Consider the following 18,356-nt stretch of genomic DNA (forward strand, 5'->3'; position numbering starts at 1 on the left):
TGCTGTGCCCTGCATTTCACTGTTATCTGTATAATTAACACAACCCCCCTCTGCTTTCCAATAAAGAGGTTAAGTATGAATTTTGTACCCGTTATATGAAACTTCACTGAATGTTATAATAATTTTTTAGTATAAACTAGAACACTGGCCCTTTTTGTTAACTTGGTTTAGAGGGAAATAAACTGAATTAAGCCTAATGATATACATTTTCAGTATGTTTAAACAGTTACTTTAACTTTTCTAGAAATGGCTAAAGCAATAGATTCTTATTCCCCTGATAAGACTGAGATAGATGAGACGGAAGACAAAACAAAGAATATGGTTCTCTTCTATTCTGTTCCCTCCTCAAAAATAGTATCCTCCGTCTCCTGCCCTCCGTGCCCCAAATCACATTCAACGCAGCCTGTTAAAGTGAGGGCGAAGAAAGCTGACTGAAGAAAAAAAAGTCTGCACTGTGCAAAAGGGTCTTCTTTTCCCTGAAATACGGTCTTTGTAACTAATCACTGAGGAGAACACAGCTCCTAAATGATCCCCCAGACAAAGTGATCCTTCTTTGAAATTCTGAAGCTAATGTTTGATGTTCACACCATGAGAAATTTATCTCTAGTTTACAACTTGTAGTAACGTACTAAACACACATTCTTCATATAATTTGAGACATAAAGTGGTTAGCATAAAAGTGGCACTCTTTTCTAAGCAATAATGTTATTAAGAAGCACTTTTAAAGTACTTTTCATCTTCAAAGTTCTTTATAGACTAACTAATTAATCCTTTCAACATCCCTGAGACAGAAGTATTTATCCTTTACAGATGGCAAAAAAGGGAGGTAAGATGTGAAATGACTTGCTGCAGGCCACGTAAGATTCAGTTCTAAGCCGGATTCCAGTTTCAGAATTGCTGGTTTCCAGGCGAGTGTCAGGTCATACTTGATTTACACAGTTTTGTTCAGGAAACTTGTCCATTAAGTATTCTCAATGACAAGCTTCCACATGACAAACGGAATGAAATTAAGATTTAGGTTAGCTTTTTTTCTCTTCTAACAATTCAAAAGTAAAGTGTAAAGGGACTGTAAACTCAAAAGTAAAGTGTGCATGTGAATTATGTGAGCCTCAGCAAATTCCTCAACCTGCTCATTTCATTCTTCTTTCTTTTCATAGCTATAAACTCTGAGGTTTCAAAGTTAACAGGGCTGCTGTGCCTATGGAGTAGCCATTCTTTTGTTCCTTTACTTTCTTAATAAACTTGCTTTCACTTAAAAAAAAAAAGTTGACAGGAATTCCAAATAACTCTATAACCATTGAGAGAAGATGGTATACAGAAAACACTATAATTTAGGAAGAAAAAGACTTTTCCAGTCGATTGTGGGCAATTATTACTCTGTTAAGAATGATCTTAATTCCTCCATGATAGGGCATACACATTCTGGGGTTTCTCTCAATGTACTTTCAATGTGCACTTGTAAAAACTTGTTCTGTCTAGGCTATTTGGAAAGACAAGCTGAGTTTTGGAACAAACCATGGCAGAAGATCAGACACAGAGACCATGTGTGGAGATTTCTACATTAAAGAAGTTCCACTTCCCTCCCTTTGAAAGTCAGTTTACTGAAAGCGTTTGCTAACCAGCAGTTCCACAGCCTGCTTCTTGAGTGTGACTTTGGTCAGAGATGACCTAAGTAGACACTGCTGTAGGAACACCGGAAAACTCCTTATTGAACAGAAAAACAAAAGGGAGAACACCACACTGCATGCGCTTCTCAGCATGTTTCTTCCAGGACACTGGCAGGTGGCAGAGGAGGACTGCAGAACTGGCCTTTCCCTCCCCCTCCTCTCCCCTCCCCCACACCCCGCCCCTACTTCTTTTCCCTGCCTAGGCTTTACTTTAGGTCTGACGGCCATGGGGGACTTTTTCATTGGTTTATAGTAAAGGATTCTAGGGGAAAATCTAATTGGAACAAGTAGATAAAAACAATCCCCAAATTTGTGATTGGTAAGAAAACAGATACAGGCTTTACAATGTTAAAAGTGGGTAGAATTACTCAGTATAGAACGTAGAAAGCTCCCAGGGGAAGAAACGAGATTATTAGTATATTTATCTTAAAATAAAAAGGAAAGTGGGCAGAAACTACAAGGAAGAAAATCAAATTAAATATTTAGATGCACCAGGAAGGTTGACTGATTTACTTTGGGGTTTTAAAATATGAACACACGTGCACACACACATATTTAATTAAAACGTAGTGCTCCTCAGATGAGAGGTTTTGAATCCCGCTGCAGGGAAGGGGCAGTGTGGGGGGTGGGGGTCATATTCATAAAGGCATGTGCTTCAGGACAGAACTGAGAAGAGTTAATTAACTCTAATTAAAGGAGCCCCCGCTCCACAGTCTATACCAGAGGGAATAAATTAGAAAATGGAGAAAGAATCCGCAGATAAAGGATTAAGTATTTTTTAAATTTAAGTACTTTGCTTTAAATAACTACCTCGGACAAATATTTACATATGCCATAAAGTTTACTAAAGACTTTATTTGAATGCTTTCTGTTTCCATGTGTTGCTTCAAAGGCCCTATTTCAAGAGACTGAAACTCAGGCAACCATCAAATCTGATGTCTCTTCTACAGGCATAATGAAGATTTAAAAGATTCCTAACATCCGGCGATGCTGGAGTGTGGGGAAACAGGCGGTCTGGCCACAGTGCAAAGTGCTCAAGCCTTTTTGGAGGGTGATCTGGCAGTCTCTATCACACACCCCTGCTGATCCAGCAAACTCCTATTAGGAATATACTCTAAAGAAATACTTGTCCGTATGCATACATATTTGTGACTGTGAAAAGGGTAAGAGAAAAAGCAGCAACCTGAACACCCACAGTTAGAGGAATAGTTACATAAATCACAGCACATCCACCTTATGAAATATTTATGCAGCCAGAAGGTAAGCCTACTGAACTTATAAAGAAACATTTCTAAGACTTGCTGTTAAATGAAAAGAGCAAGTTAAACAGTATAATTAGGCTGGGCACAGTGGCTCATGCCTGCAATTCCAGCACTTTGGGAGGCTGAGGCAGGAGGATGTCGTGAGGCCAGAAGTTCAAGACCAGTCTGGGCAACAAAATGAGACCCCAACTGGACAAAAAATTTAACAATTGTGGTGGCCTGTAGTCGCAGCTACTCAGGAGGGAGGGCGAGGTGGGAAGATCATTTGAGCCCAGCAGATCGAGGCTGCAGTGAACCATGATTGCGCCTCTGCACTCTAGCCTGGGCAACAGCATGAGACCCATCTCAAAAAATAACATAAAGAATATGAACCATTCACGTTAAAGAAAAAAAGCTACAGGTATAGATCTGTGAGTGTGGACACATATAGGAGTGAATGTATTTTTTAAAGGCGAGAAATATGGTGCGCACACAGCCATGACCTCAGGAAGGGAGGTGGGGGATAGGAGAGGCTTTAACCTTCAGTCCACACTCTTAGGTATTACAATGATAACATGCCTACGTAGTACTGAGGACATATTCATTGAGTAATACAAGATTCTCTTTTCAAAAATGTAAGTCTGGAATTTAATTACTTCCCAGACTAGATTTTTAAATGCTTATATTAAAACAAAGCTGCATTACCTCAGCTCTTATCCACTATCAGAGGAACGTGAGCTGAAGAGTAAAAACACGCCATATTAATTAACAAAGTGGATAATGTTGCAGACATGATAAAAAGCTCACCCAAAGCTACCAAGCTACCCGGTGAAGAAGATGAGCTCCCCAAAGGCAGGAACTGTCTTAAACAATTTCTAGGACCTACCACAGGGCATTTGAAAGCATTCAAATAATGCTTTCATAAATGGAACTGAAAGGCTGCCTGGCAGCTAGTATTGACTACCCAAGGAGAGAAGTTATCCCCATCTACTGAAATGTGGAGAGTTTTCATTCTAAGGACTCTCTTCTTCCACTGTTCACCAACGCACACAGCTCCACTCCTATACTTTGCAGGTCACGGCTGCTCCAGATACCAGAAAAGGTTGATGTGCCCAGATTCCTGAGGCCAACAAGCATGGCCTTCCCAATCTTTCTACCTCTAACCAGAATTATGTCCCCTATGTCCATGCATCTGGAGTTCTTTCCTCCGTGTCTCTGAGGATGCACACCTTGTCTTTTCTGAAGCTCTCCTTACCTGGTTCTCGGGCCCACTGCCATCCGGTTCCTTACCAGATGCTACTTTGTCAATTGACTCAATTCTCTCAATTCCTTACTATCCCCTTTCTGTGGCTGAGTCTTCTCTGCCTACTAACAAATCATGTCTCTAGAGTCTATAAACCGCTTCCCATCAAGTTATTGGCTTTCATCCCTTTCTTTCACTACCAAACTTCTTGAAAGACTTACCTACACTAACTGTTTACCGTGTTTTCTATCTCCCAGTCACTCGTCTCTCTACTGCAGTTGGCCATTTGGCGGGACGGAGAAACAGTGCCAGTGAGGCCAGCTGCATACCGGCCTTTTCCCAGCCTTCGTGCCTGGGCTTCTCTGCTCCGCTGGGTGGCAGGACCACTCCCTTGCCTCAGACACGCTCCAGGTTTGGCCCTTGCCAGTTTTCCTCTCAGCTGGTTACTGCCCATCTTCTTTGTCTGCTTTCTAACAGAATTCTTAGTCCTAGGCAATCAGTACCTCTGTGAAGTCTCTAAAATTCTATGCAAATACATCACAGGCATTTGTAATTTTCTCTAGAGAGGTGTATGGTATGGATTTTATCACAGGTTCAAGTAAAATAATTGTTTTTCCCCAAGGTTCCATTCTTAGCCCTAATGTTACTCTATACAATGATAGTAAATCTCTTTTCATTTATGATCTTGACCACACAATAAAGGCTGGTATCTCTCAAACTGACATCTCCAGCCTCCTCTTCCTGGGCCTGATGGACATTGCCATTGATTTACTGAATGTGACACAGAAGATGCATGGGCTCAACCCAGCTCATTACTTTTAGCCCTAAACCTACTCTGCATTCTGTATTTTTTACCTCAAGGGCAACATTGCTAGACATCTCCACATCATCCCTGACTATTCCCTTCTCCTTTGATATTATCAGGAACCGACGGTGGAGTTTGTGCCCATTTTTCTTTCTCACTCTTAGTCTTCTGGTCTGTCTGCTCCTCTCCACCCCATTATTCAGGCCTGTGGCCCTTCTAACTGGGACGATTCTAATAGTTTGAGAGCTGGTCTCTGGGTGTCCAGCTTCTCCGCACATTGTCTTTCTAAAATGGAGATATTTTGCTAATGGGTTTCTGGGATTAGGGACTTTTTATGCCTATGCTTTTATTTGCTATAACAAACATGTACTGCTTTTATTATAAAAGTACTTATAATACCAGGGGAGGGGTTAGAATAGATTTGATCCCATTCTTCTAAGCTGTTCAGATTGTGGCTTTCCAGTGCTTGCTCGGCCACCCCTTCAGGCACCCGGTGCTCTGGCTGCAGGAAGGCACCCCCCACCCTTCGAACGGCCCGCCTGTGGCTGTGCTGTGCCTCTGCCAGGAATGCTATCTTTCCCACCAGCCCTGAGTGCTCCACTCTGCATCTTTCCACAACCAGTTTCCATATGACTTCAAGGCCCCCCAAATTCAGCTCCTTCTTTCTTATGGTCTTTTCCCATGAATGCTTCAGGTACACAGGCCACGTCTTTCTTCCCATCCCCTGGGTCTAGAATGCGGGTCTGCTCGCACTGAGCAGTTGATAAATGCTTGATGAATGGGTGGTGGAGAGGCTGATTAAGTGGATGAACAGACTCACAAATAACGTTAGCACACTGTAAGGCATAAAAATACATGTCAACAGACACACGTTTATCTAAAGCCATATGACCACACCAAGCAACGCAGACAGCTCACTCAAGTCTCCAGTTACCATTCATGATCCACCTTTCCCTTTATAGAAACAGTTTTAAAGCTGGGCAAGTCCAAGTCAACATTTAAATAGAACACATTCAATCTGATGTTGTCTCTTGTTAACTGGCTTGCGGTAACTTGCAGAATAAACATACAGAGTCACTTTAGTTCTCTGAAGGATCATGGTTTAATGCTTCACTAAATACTCATGTAAATATTATCACTTGTATAGTTCTCAAAAAGGATGTTTAACTTAGTGATATTTAACTTAGTAAGAATGTTTAACTTGGTGATATTTAACTTAGTAAGAATGTTTAACTTGGTGATATTTAACTTAGTAAGAATGTTTAACTTGGTGATATTTAACTTAGAATGTTTAACTACAGTTTATTCACCTCACTATGGTTTATTCTTAGATATAAATTTTTATTCCCTTTGTTTTATACTTCCATTTCCTACTACAGCCCCCAGGCAAAAGGAAGAATGTTAGAGAGATTAGTCAGACCGCCTACCCCCAAATCACAGCCTCCTGTTGCCGTGGTCACACTCAAAACAACTGCTCCCAGATTTTCCTGGTCAATGGCTATGGGGAAAATGAGTCCTTTCTCAGCAGATTTTGAAGGAGTAACTTCTGAGTTGCCTGATGTGTTGTCACGGCAAAGAAGATTCAACTTTCAGCAAGTATTTCTCAAGTGCCCACTCTATTCTAAGTACTTAATCAAGAGCCAGAGATAAAGCAGTAAATAGAGCAAGACAAAAACAGCATATACTCAACAAATAAATTTAATCCACAGAACCAGAACAGCACAAACCAAGTAGGACTCCCAATAAAACACCTACACATAACAGCTGTATAAAAAGTGAGGCTGCACACACTGCTGGAGAATGTAAAATGGTGCAGCCTGTGCACAAGTTTGCCAGTTTCTGAAAAGGCTAAACGTAAGAGTTACTATATGACCAGCAATTTCTTCTGATTCTTACACATAGATGAAAACATATGCAAAACACATGTAAAACTGTATAAACCAATGTTTGCAGCAGCATTATTCACAATAGCCAAAAAGTGGAAACTACCCACATGTCCATCAACTGACGAAGGAATACATAAACTGGTCTACACACACACTGGAATATTACTTGGTAACGAAAACAAATGGAGTGCAGTTGTCCCTTGGTATCCGCTGGGGAATTGGTTCCAGGACCTCCCTTGGATACTAAAAATCCATGGATGTTCAAGTCATATAAAATGGTGTGGTTATTTCCATATAACCTGTGCACATCTTAAATTATCTCTAGATTACTTATAATACCTAATACAATGTAAATGCTACATGCATAGTTGTTATACTATTGATTAGGGAATAAAGTCAAGAAAAAAGTCTGTACACGTTCAGTACGGTTACAAATTTTTTCTGAATATTTTCAACCCATATTGGTTGAATCTATGGATGAGGAACCCTCGGATACAGAGGGCCGACTATACCAACAGATGCTACAACACGGATGAACATTAAAGACACTGTGCTAAGAGAAAGAGGCCAGCCACAAAAGGCCACACATCGTACAGTTCCTTTTACATGAGATGTCAGAATAGGCAAATCGACAGAGACAGAAAAGTAAACTACTGGCTGCCTCAGGATGGGATATGGGGTGATGTGGGGTGACTGCCCATGAGGCATGGGGTTTCCTTTTGGGGTGACGGTAATGTTCTAAAATTATGGTGATGGTTCCAGAACTCTGTGAATATACTAAAAACCAGTGAACTGCATGCTTTTAGTAGATTAATTGTATGTTACATAAATTATATCTCAAGAAAGTTGTTATTTTAAAAAGTGAGGTTGGTCAGTAAAGAAAACATCTTCAAAAGATATCAAGAACACTAGAGTTGACCCTCGAACGACATGGGTTTGCACTGTACTGCTCTACTTACACACAGTTTTTCCAATAAAAGTTAACACCATTACTTGCCTCCCCTGCCTCCCTTTCACTTCCTCCTGTTCTGTCTTTGTCCCTGAGACAGGAAGACCAATCCCTCCTCTTCTTCCTCCTCAGACTACTCCACATGAAGACAACAAGGATGAAGACCTTTACAATGATCCTCTCCCATCTAATGAATAGTAAATATATTTTCCTTTCCTTATGATTTTCTTAATAACATTTTCTTTCCTCCAACTTATCTTATTGTATGAGTACAGTATACGATACATAGAACATACAAAATATGTGGTAATTGACCCCTGACTGTTAAAAATTCTGGTCACTAGTAGGCTATTAGTAATGTTTTCGGGGATATTCTAGGATCTAAGTCACCAGGAAGGTTTAAAAAAAAAAAAAAAAGTTTTCGAGAAATCAAAAGTTGTATGTGTTAGGTCTAGACTTTCTAGTGAAAATAAATAAGTAACACAAAAAGTTAAATGCATGCATATATATATATATATATATATATATATATATATATATATATCTTCTTTTTTTTTTTTTTGAGATGGAGTCTAGCACTGTTGCCAGACTGGAGTGCAGTGGTGCAATCTCGGCTCACTGCAACCTCCACCTCCCGGGTTCAAATAATTCTCCTGCCTCAGCCTCCTGAGTAGGTGGGACTACAGGCATGCACCGCCACATCAGCTAATTTTTGTATTTTTAGTAGAGACAGCATCTCACCATGTTGGCCAGGATGGTCTCAACTCCTGACCTCATGATCCACCCATCTAGGCCTCCCAAAGTGCTAGGATTACAGGCGTGAGCCACCATGCCCAGCCTAAATGCACATTTTTTTTTTACTTTCCAGGGCATTGGCACTCCTAGCCCTCAAGTTGTTCAAGGGTCAACTCTACTAGCTTCTTTATTCATGGACACATCTTTTGTTAGTTCATCAGAACCATAATTTTGAGGTGCTTCTGAATTCTAAATTGAAGAATTCACTACCTCTGGTGTTGCAGATACTTGCTACAAGATGGTGAAATAAAGATGAGTAAAATACATCTCAACCCCAGAAACAATTCCACCTGTTCACTGATGTCCTCCCCACCCTTTTCCTCCTCCCACTTCGGAAAAAACACCTTCTCCTGCATGGAGAGCTGGGAGCTGGAGAAGTGCAAGGTACAGAAATGTACTGACCCCAAGCTAACACCTCGTCTATTCTGCCCAATCCTTCTGCTCCACCTCAAGACTGCTCCCTTGGCTCCCCAGACATTCCAGTTATTCTTTTAAGACACCTCCTGTGACTGTCTATCATATTCCAATCCTGTGCATCAATACTTTGCCTAAGAATTCTCAAAGCAGAGAATTGCATAATTTAGAGTTTATATACAACTTGGGCTTGACACCTAGCTTGTTCCTCATGCAGACTCTTGACAACTGAAAATTATTCAAATAAAACTACCTTTTCTGGGGAAGGTTAATTTTTTTGGAGTGGGGGTAAATATAACATAAAACCTACCATTTTATTCATTTTTACGTAGACAGTTCAGCAGCATTAAGTACATTCACACTGTTGTACAACCACCACTACCAACTACTTCCAGCACATTTTCATAATCCAACCTGAAACTCTGTACCCATGAAACACTCGACAACCACCATTCTGCTTTCTGCCTCTTTCTACATATTTGCCTATTCTAGAATACCACTCTTTTTCATCTCTCAATTTTCCTGAAAAAGACTTAAAACTTCTGGCAAATTTTCCAAGTAACTTTTTCAATAACCAGGTAAAGCGAGATGGGGTAAACATAACCGAGGTTCTAATTTTTTAAAATAACTTTGTGAAGAAGCAGAAAAGTTGTCATCTCCTAGCAACCACTGTCCAAAAGGCTTCAAAGCACCGATCTGTAGGGCACAGAATAAGTATTTGTAGGTGAGGGAACCTCATGGGGAAAAAACAAGGACAAGGAAAGTGTGTGGCTTTTGCAGCTTAAAAGTGTTCCACTGATACTCATAAGGCTACCTCTACCCTATATTTTACTGCATGTAAACTATACCTCAAAAAGTTGTGACAAATAAGTAAATCCCCTAGAGACCAATGTACTTCAATAGCAACACTCCCCTCAGGCCTCCTGCGTGCTTCCCTCACATCACCTCCCACATGGCCTTACCTCCCGCTTCCCTCGTCCCCTCTACCCTCTGCACCTCCATCATCCAAAGACAGAAATGTCATCTTTAGGGCGATGTGCCAGAGAGGAAAAGCAAGGGCTTGGCTACATGTCAACTGTGTGCTCTGGCAGTGCTACTCACTTCATCAGTTTCTGCTTTGTGGCAGAATCTTTGAAGCTTCTAAATTCTTCTCCTGCTTTGATCTCATAAAACTGGGGCTTTAGGACTGTCTGCTGGTCCTCCTTGAGTCGTTCCTGTCGCTTCACTTTTTCCTCCTGCTGGAGGAGTCTGCGTTGCTTCCTGACCTCTTCAACCCAGGCTTTTTCATCATCTGAACTCTCCGAACTTTCTGCATCACTCGGTTTTCCTTCCGGCTCTTCCTCCTCTTCCTGAGAATAAAAATAGTAAGCAGCAACTCCTTTCCCCCAAACACAGACCCCTTGTTTTCTCTGAAGCAGCAACTGGCCCATTAATGAGTGCCTAACAGCCACTCTACTGCATGCATCAGGAGAAATGCCTTTAATTAAATAAGATAATACTCCTAAGCCCAATGTCAATCACTTAATATGGAATTAATTACATCTCAAGTATAATCGAAGTCTCTTCTAACTTACAAAGAAAACATTATATTAAAGAAACAGTAGCAAATTCTAAATGATAAGGAGTACATTACTTTTTCACGCAGTTCTTGTTGCTCTAAGAGTCTTAGCTTCTTTTTCCTTTTTTCACTAATTTTTGAAACAAGTGGATTCAGAAGCCTGAATTCTTCACTCTCTTCATCTACTTGGAAGTCAGGGTTCTCAAACATAACTTTAAATCGATCATCGGTGAGAATACTAGGAAGACTCTATAAGGAGGAAAAAGTATGTAAAAATTTAAGTTAATATCTGATTAAAATTAGACCAGAAATATGGTTTTAAAACACTGATTCTATTATAAATTAATAAGCGGCACGAGGCATACATTATTAACTCATTATGAAATTTCTTCCAGGACTTCCATTGTGACCCTAGGTTTCAGCTGCCACCACCAAAAGAACCTCTACTAATCTACTTTGCAGATGATCTACACCAGTTGGCCATTACACACAATGAGCTAAGAATGAGTCTTTTGGCTAACTTTATGCTTAACGCATTAGAAAGAATTTCTTCAATTAACATTTTAATGCAAAAAGTACCTTTCAAGAAAATACGTAAGTTTTTAAAACATGGCTTTTATTATTTTTTAGAGACAGGGTCTCACTCTGTCACCCAGGCTGGAGTGCAATGGCACAATCACGGCTCACTGCAGCCCCAACCTCCTGGGCTCAAGTGATCCTGCCACCTCAGTCAGCCTTCCAAGTAGCTGGGACCACAGGTGCACCACCGCACCTGGCTAATTTTTTATTTTTTGTAGAGATGGGTCTCACTATGTTGCCCAGGCTGGTCTTGAAGTCCCGGGCTCAAGCAATTTCTGATGCGTTGGCCTCCCAAAGTACTGGGATTACAGGTGTGAGCCACTGTACCTGAAAACAGGGCTTTTAAACAAAGCTTAGTTACTACGCTGACTTAAAATAAGCAATTCTTTCAACTTCAGATTCCAAAACTGGGAGAGGAAGTATACAAAGTCAGTAACTCACATGGTGGGATGGAGGAAGCTGGTGATGTAAGTTTACCAATTCCAGCTGAGTTACTGGGAAACAGAAGGGACGTTTCCATCTCCTACCGGGTGATTTCATTAATATTTCCCCTCAGGTCAACTAGCTGTTGTCAAAGGATATTGTGTATCCTTCAGACACAAAAACTTTGGCTACTGAGACCCATTTAGATAGCTCGGGACTGACACTAAATTCCTTTTTATTTGTACCATTTTCAATGGAAAGTTTTCTAAAACTGTACTGTAAACTTATCTGTTCACTTAAGTAGATGACAGAGAATCTTACACATTTGGGACTGTCTTATCGTTCCTTCTCTGCTATAGGCTTGGAAGCCAGATCAAACAGCCTACTTAGAATTGTTTGTCAATCAGAGTAAACAGCCCTGAACACTGCTGGAAAAAGCTGACCTGTTTGTGATGGACTCTGACTCTGCTGAACAGACTACTTTCCTATTTCTCCACTGTTGAGAGTAAATAAGGTTGCAGGCAGTTGAGTTCTGACTATTACTTATGATACTGACAGACCTATACAAAAGTTTAATAAATCATAAGATATTAAGGAACTTGGCCTGTTTATTATTTGTATATACCTAAAAACAGATAAACCCTTACCTAAAATTCTGAGATATTAAATGCAACAAGTCTTCCCTGATTAAACATCATTTCCAAGAAAGACTTAGGATGAAGGGAAAAAGAAAGGCAAGATTGGGTTCCTGATCCTAACCTAGTAAGGAAGAAAAAACACTACAAACACATTTGCTACTAGGCCCCTTCTGAGGGCTGCTCGGTAATGCTGAAAGTGTCACAGGAAAGGACAGATAAAGGAATCCCAACAAAAGACACCCCAGGAGGGGCCTTGGGGGGTGTGGCATCAGGGAGGGGGCTTGAAAGATGAGGTTTCAACAAGTAGAAATCTGAAGAAACAGCATTTCCAGCCGACAGAAGTGGTGAATAGTCTGGTGACATAAGAATGATGCAATTTCAAAAACAATTTTTTGATCAGGCCATACTGTAAAGGATTTTAAATACCGTGACTGTTATTTTGAAGATATAAGGGGAAACCACTAGCGAAGAGGAGGAGGGGGAGGAAGAAGAGGAAGAGGAAAAGGAAGAGAAACGAAGAAGGAGGGAGACAGGGAAGCAGGGAGGAAGGAGAAGATGGATGATCAACAGAAGTGTGCTTCAAGACTCTTCAGATGACAGAACTGTGCTTCTGGCCAGGTGTTGGTTCACACCTGCAATCTCAGCACTTTGGGAGGCCAAGGTGGGAGGACTGCTTGAGGCCAGAAGTTCGAGATCAGCTTGGGAAACATGGTGAGACGCTGTCTACACAAAATATAAAAAATTAGTCAGGCGTGGCAGTGCACGCCTGTAGTCCCAGCTACTTGGAAGGTTGAGGTAGGAGGATCGTGTGAGCCTGGGAAGTCAGGGCTGCGGTGAGCTGAGATCATGCCATGCACTCCAGCCTGGGTGACAGAGAGACCTTGTCACAAACAAACAAACAACCCAAAATTGTGCTTCAAGAGTCTGCAGCAGCATGATGTCTGACGGACTGCCGAGTAAGAAGTTAGCATCATGAGAAGACTAAGAAGCCATTTTAAGAAACTGGCGAGAGAGATGGTCTGAATTAGGGCAATGGGAACAGTTTTTAGGAAAGAATAATTGTGAGATACAGTTCTAAATTAGAATTGACAGATCCAGCTATGGAGATAGGAGGGTTAAGAATTAAAAGCGGTTAGAAACCTCTCTCAAACATGTAGCTTAAGCAACCAGAAAGCTGGCGACAGTGAGTTAGGATCCATCACTGGTGAGCATTAGGAAAAAACGCAGGGGTGGAGTAAACGGGAAGAAATCACGCTCCGTTTAGGGCTGCCTATGCCTGTGATACAGGGAGAAGAGCACCAGGATTCGGACGGACACCACTAGGTGTCTGGGAACTAGGCGCCATGTCTCAGGAGAAAGAAGGGGGCTATGATGTAAATTTTGGAGTTATCTGTAGGTATCGGACAGGTGATATTGTCAAAGATATTTTCAAATGAATACCTAACTGCCTATTACACATTTTCAGGTTAAAAAAACACCAAGGGCAAATATTTTCTTTTCATCTTACTATATTTATTAAAGTAATAGTCATATTTAATAAATAGATAAAATGTTACAAAGACTACGTATGTTGCTGGTATTAAGCTTTTTTTCTTAATTTAAAACAAATCAATTGCTTTGCCTAAAGACAAGTATGCTTTGGATGAACAACTATAAAATAAAACCTCTTCTGACCCATCTGTAAAAATATTTCCTTCAGGGTTTTTTCCTAGTCTGTTTGTTTTCACAGCTGTCTTAAGGAAAAAAGTAGGATAAGGTATAGCTATTAATGTTCTATAGGAGCTTACAAGTGTCTGGCTAGTGATTCATCCTGTAAACACCTGTCTACACATGCTCAACTTTACCATTAAAATACAGAAAACATTAAAGTACTGTCCATACCACAGTCCTACCTGGAAGAATGGTATCTGTCTACCTGAGTGGGATGTCTATTATTATTTTGTTCCACATAGTAACATATATGAAGAATGACTGCCATTTGAAACAAATTAGTTTTTTTTTTCTTTTGAGATGGGGTCTTGCTCTGTCACCCCAACTGGAGTGCAGTGGTGTGATCTTGGCTCACTGCAATCTCTGTCTCGGGTTCAAGAGATTCTCCTGCCTCAGTCTCCTAAGTAGCTGGGATTATAGGCACGTGCCACCACAGCGGGCTAATTTTGTATTTTTAGTGGAAACGGGGCTTCACCATGTCGTCAGGCTGGTCTCAAACTCCTGACCTGGTGATTTGCCTGCCTAGGCCTCCCAAAGTGCTGGGATTACAGGCGTGAGCCACCGCATCCCAGCCAATCAAATTAGTTCATTCAATGCTATGATACCTATGAAGTTAGGCTGGTACAGACTTCTGAGTAAAGACGGTAGCTTGCACACGAGTATCTTCTTCTCATCTCTCCTAAAACCTCACTAGAACAACAGAAAAGGAGCTTTTTAAAAAGGACATAAACCCTCAAAAGAAGGAAAGGAAACAGGGGTAATAAAAATTTGAGAGTCAGAAAGAAAGCCTATTTAAAATCACACCCCAGCTCTGGAAAGCCTGGTCCTGGCCCTTTCCCACTGAGGAGTTGTCTGGCTGGGGTTGGCACTGCAAGAGCAAGAGAAGTGTGCTGGCCACAAAGAGGGGAGGACAAGGCTGGCACGTGGGGGTGAGATGCCCTCTGGAACCCTCCAACCTCTTGTGACCTACGGTGGTCAGTTCTAGGAATGCTGGTAGCCAGGCCTTTACCCCCAAGCAGGAGGACCTGACCAGCCAAGAGAAAGACTTAAGAGACAATGACATGTGCAGCGTCCTTCCCCAAATAGACAGTGTGGCCAAGTCACCGCACAGTGACTGAGGGACCCTGTCCCCACCTAGAGTTTTCATTCACTTTTTAAACTCTTATTCCTCACTGCCAAAAAATAACTATGGATCATGGCAGGAAAAACTAATAGAAATTTTCTTTCAAGAAAATTCCCCAGCACTGAAGACCGAACTTCTAGACTGAGATGGGCTTGCAGCACAGTACAGTCGTTTTGTGTGAGGTTTCCCAGGACGCTTCCTCTTTCTGTTATTTTAGAGAAGCAACTCCTCTAGCAATTTCCCAAGGAAACACAGCATTTAAGGGGAATTGGCTGCTGTTGAGAACTTGCACGTCTGAAAAAATTTACCATACTCTCATATGGACTGACTGCTTGTCTAGGCTGGAAACTGTATTTCTTCAGGAAACTGAAGGTTCTTGTAATTCTCTGTCCAACATGGGTTGAGGTGAACTGAATCCACAGGATAATGGTAAAGGGAGGTCCCAGGATTAGAAGGTGACCAGGCCAGAATGGAATGGGGTAGAAAGTTCTAGAAGCAACTTCTTCAGGAAGGTAAATAAGTATAAGTCTAACCTATCTAAATACCTCAAAATAAGACTTAGATAACTGGCATAAATTGGGGGTTGATTAGTGATAACTACATAGAAAACAAGCAAGAGAGACAATTATTAACTTCAAAGGACACAAAGATTGAACAAGAAATGCAGTCACAGATTGCTACTGACTCAGCTAGAAATAGCACCTACATAGGCCAGGCATGGTAGCTTGTACCTGTAATCCCAGCACTTTGGGAGGCTGAGGTGGGAGGATCTCTTGACCTCAGGAGTTGGAGACCAGCTCAGGCAACACAGTGAGACCTCATCTCTACTAAAATATATACATACATATATATTAGCTGGGTGTGGTGTGCATCTGTAATCCCAGCTACCTGAAAGGCTGAGGTGGGAGGATCACTTAAGCCAAAGAGACTGAGGCTGCAGTAAGCTATGATTTTGCCACTGTACTCCAGCCTGGGTAACAGGCCCTGTCTCAAAAAAAACAAAAGTTACAACAATGTAATGCTGAATACCAACTTAATCAAAATCATAATATAGCTTCCTTGGAAAGGAAAGTTATCAAAAGATAATGCCTAACACTAAAATGTTAAGAGGTAGGACGACAGGCAAGAGGGAAGGAGGGAGGAGACAGAGAGAGACAGAGAGACAGATTCATACCAAAATAATCAGCTAAAAAGGCAAAAGTGGTTGTCTGAGAAGAGGTGAAAATGGAGGAAGGGGGAGGGAGGAAAAGGGGGGGACAATGGGATGGCCTACATTCCTAAGAAACCTTGGAGAAATGTTTAGTTTTTTTTGTTTTTGTTTTTGACAGAGTCTCACTCTGTTACTGGGCTGGAGTGAAGTGGCACGACCACGGCTAACTGTGGCCTTGCAGGGAGATCGTCCCACCTCAGCCTCCTGAGTAGCTGGGATCACAGGCATGCACCACCACACCCAGCTAATTTTTTGTAGAGATGCAGTTTCGCCACGTTGCCCAGGCTGGTCTTGAACTCCTGGGTTCAAGTGATCCTCCCTGCTTTGGCCTCCCAAAGTGATGGGATTACAGAAATTTTATTTTATTTTATTTTATTTTTGAGATGGAGTCTTGCTCTGTTGCCCAGGCTGGAGTGCAACGGCGTGACCTTGGCTCACTGCAACCTCTGCCTCCCAGGTTCAAGCAATCCTCCTCCTGCCTCAGCCTCCCAAGTAGCTGGGATTACAGGTGCGCACCACCATGCCCAGCTAGTTTTTCTATTTTAAGTAGAAACGGAGTTTCACCATATTGGCCAGAGTGGTCTCAAACTCCCAGTCTCAAGTGATCTCCCTGCCTTGGCCTCCCAAAGTGCTGGGATTATAGGTATGAGCCTGTAATGTTTGTGTTAGGCATTGTGTCCAGCCTGAAATATTTAGTTTTTAAAACTATGTATGTATAACTGTAATTTTTTAAAAAATTGATACTAAAAAAGCTTTAAAAATAATATTTTGGATGTAAAAACTAATCTGATCCAACCCAAAGTATCTTTACCTAATTGTATTCCCTAGACAGATGAAGTATTACTTTAATATAAGTTCTTAGTGGTATTTAGTGATTCTTGAAACTGCTAAAATATCTCTTCCATGGGTTTCTAGCCACAGAATACCCATGGCCTAGAACAGTGGTCCTCAACATTTTTGGCACCAGGGACTAGTTTCGCAAAAGACAAGTTTTCCACAGATGGTGGCGGGGGAGCAGGGGTGGAGGGCGAGGGAGTTTTGGGATGATTTCAAGCGCATTACATTTATTGTGCACTTTATTTCTATTATTATTACACTGTAATAATAATGAAATAATTATACAACTCGCCATAATACAGAATCAGTGGGAGCCCTGCACTTGTTTTCCTGCAATTAGAAAGTCCCATTGGGGACTAATGGGAGAGAGTGACAGATCATCAGGCATTAGATTTTCCTAAGGAGCAGGCAACCTAGATCCCTCGCATGTGCAGTTCACAATAGGGTTCATGCTCCTATAAGAATCTAATGCAGCCGCTGATCTGACACGAGGTGGGACTCAGGCAGTAATGTGAGTGATGGGGTGTGACTGTAAATACAGATGAAGCTCAAGGCTCACCTCCTGGTGTGCAGACTGATTCCTAACAGGCCCCAGACCAGTACCATGGCCTGGGGGTTGGAGACCCCTGGCTTAGAGATCTCATGCACAGTCCTGCCTGAGCTGTTGCAGAATGCAAGAAAAGTACATTCATCAGAGACTTTAAGGCCACAGCCAGAAAGTGACAAAAAAGGCTAATATACAAAAAATGATACCTGTAGGAAAAACAGCTCTAATCAAAACTCATACCCTCACAAATCAAACAGATCACAGATGCCCATGCCTCTCAAAGCTGTTTGTGCCTACTGGGAATTCAACACCTATGTGTTGAAAGAATAAATACATTCTTTTTTTTTTTTTTTTTTTTTTAAAGAGATGCTGTCTTGCCCTGTAGCCCAGGCTGCAGTACAGTGGTGTGATCATGGCTCACTGTAGACTCAAACCCCTGGGCTCAAGCAATCTTCCCGCCTCCCAAGTATTGGGAACACAGGCATGAGCTACTGCACTGGTCCTTAATTGTTAACTAGAATTAATACAACCAAAATTTCTGAGTTTGGATAATGTCCACTGACTGACATTATGTGGTGGGCCACCTCCCATTTGAGGTTCAATATCAACCATACAGTAAACATCTTACTAGATTTTTGTGTTATCAGTGGCAGCAATATTTGGGAACACTTTTCACTGTCTCCCTCCAGTAAATTTCAGCTGCAGACAAGGCAAAACATACCTTTCAAATT

The 18,356-nt window shown here is 41.5% G+C and overlaps 1 protein-coding gene and 1 long non-coding RNA gene across 3 annotated transcripts in view; one reads left to right on the top strand and one right to left on the bottom strand.

The window, feature by feature from the left end:
- The window catches only part of LOC105486492 (nucleolar protein 10), a 114,639-nt gene that overhangs the window by 7,265 nt on the left and 89,018 nt on the right, over window positions 1-18,356 (bottom strand). For both annotated transcript variants that reach the window (XM_011749384.3, XM_011749383.3), the window contains exons 18-19: window positions 10,634-10,807; window positions 10,102-10,349 (exon numbers count right to left, since the gene is read on the bottom strand). In XM_011749384.3, coding sequence (XP_011747686.1) covers window positions 10,102-10,349; window positions 10,634-10,807 — 422 coding nt within the window. The remainder of the gene's footprint in view (window positions 1-10,101; window positions 10,350-10,633; window positions 10,808-18,356) is intronic.
- On the top strand, window positions 10,226-12,051 carry LOC105486491 (uncharacterized). Its single transcript, XR_011611452.1, has 4 exons — window positions 10,226-10,364; window positions 10,706-10,823; window positions 10,954-11,152; window positions 11,920-12,051. It is a non-coding gene; the product is annotated as an uncharacterized lncRNA (long non-coding RNA).

This window comes from Macaca nemestrina, chromosome 13, assembly GCF_043159975.1.
Source record: "Macaca nemestrina isolate mMacNem1 chromosome 13, mMacNem.hap1, whole genome shotgun sequence".
NCBI lineage: Eukaryota > Metazoa > Chordata > Mammalia > Primates > Cercopithecidae > Macaca > Macaca nemestrina.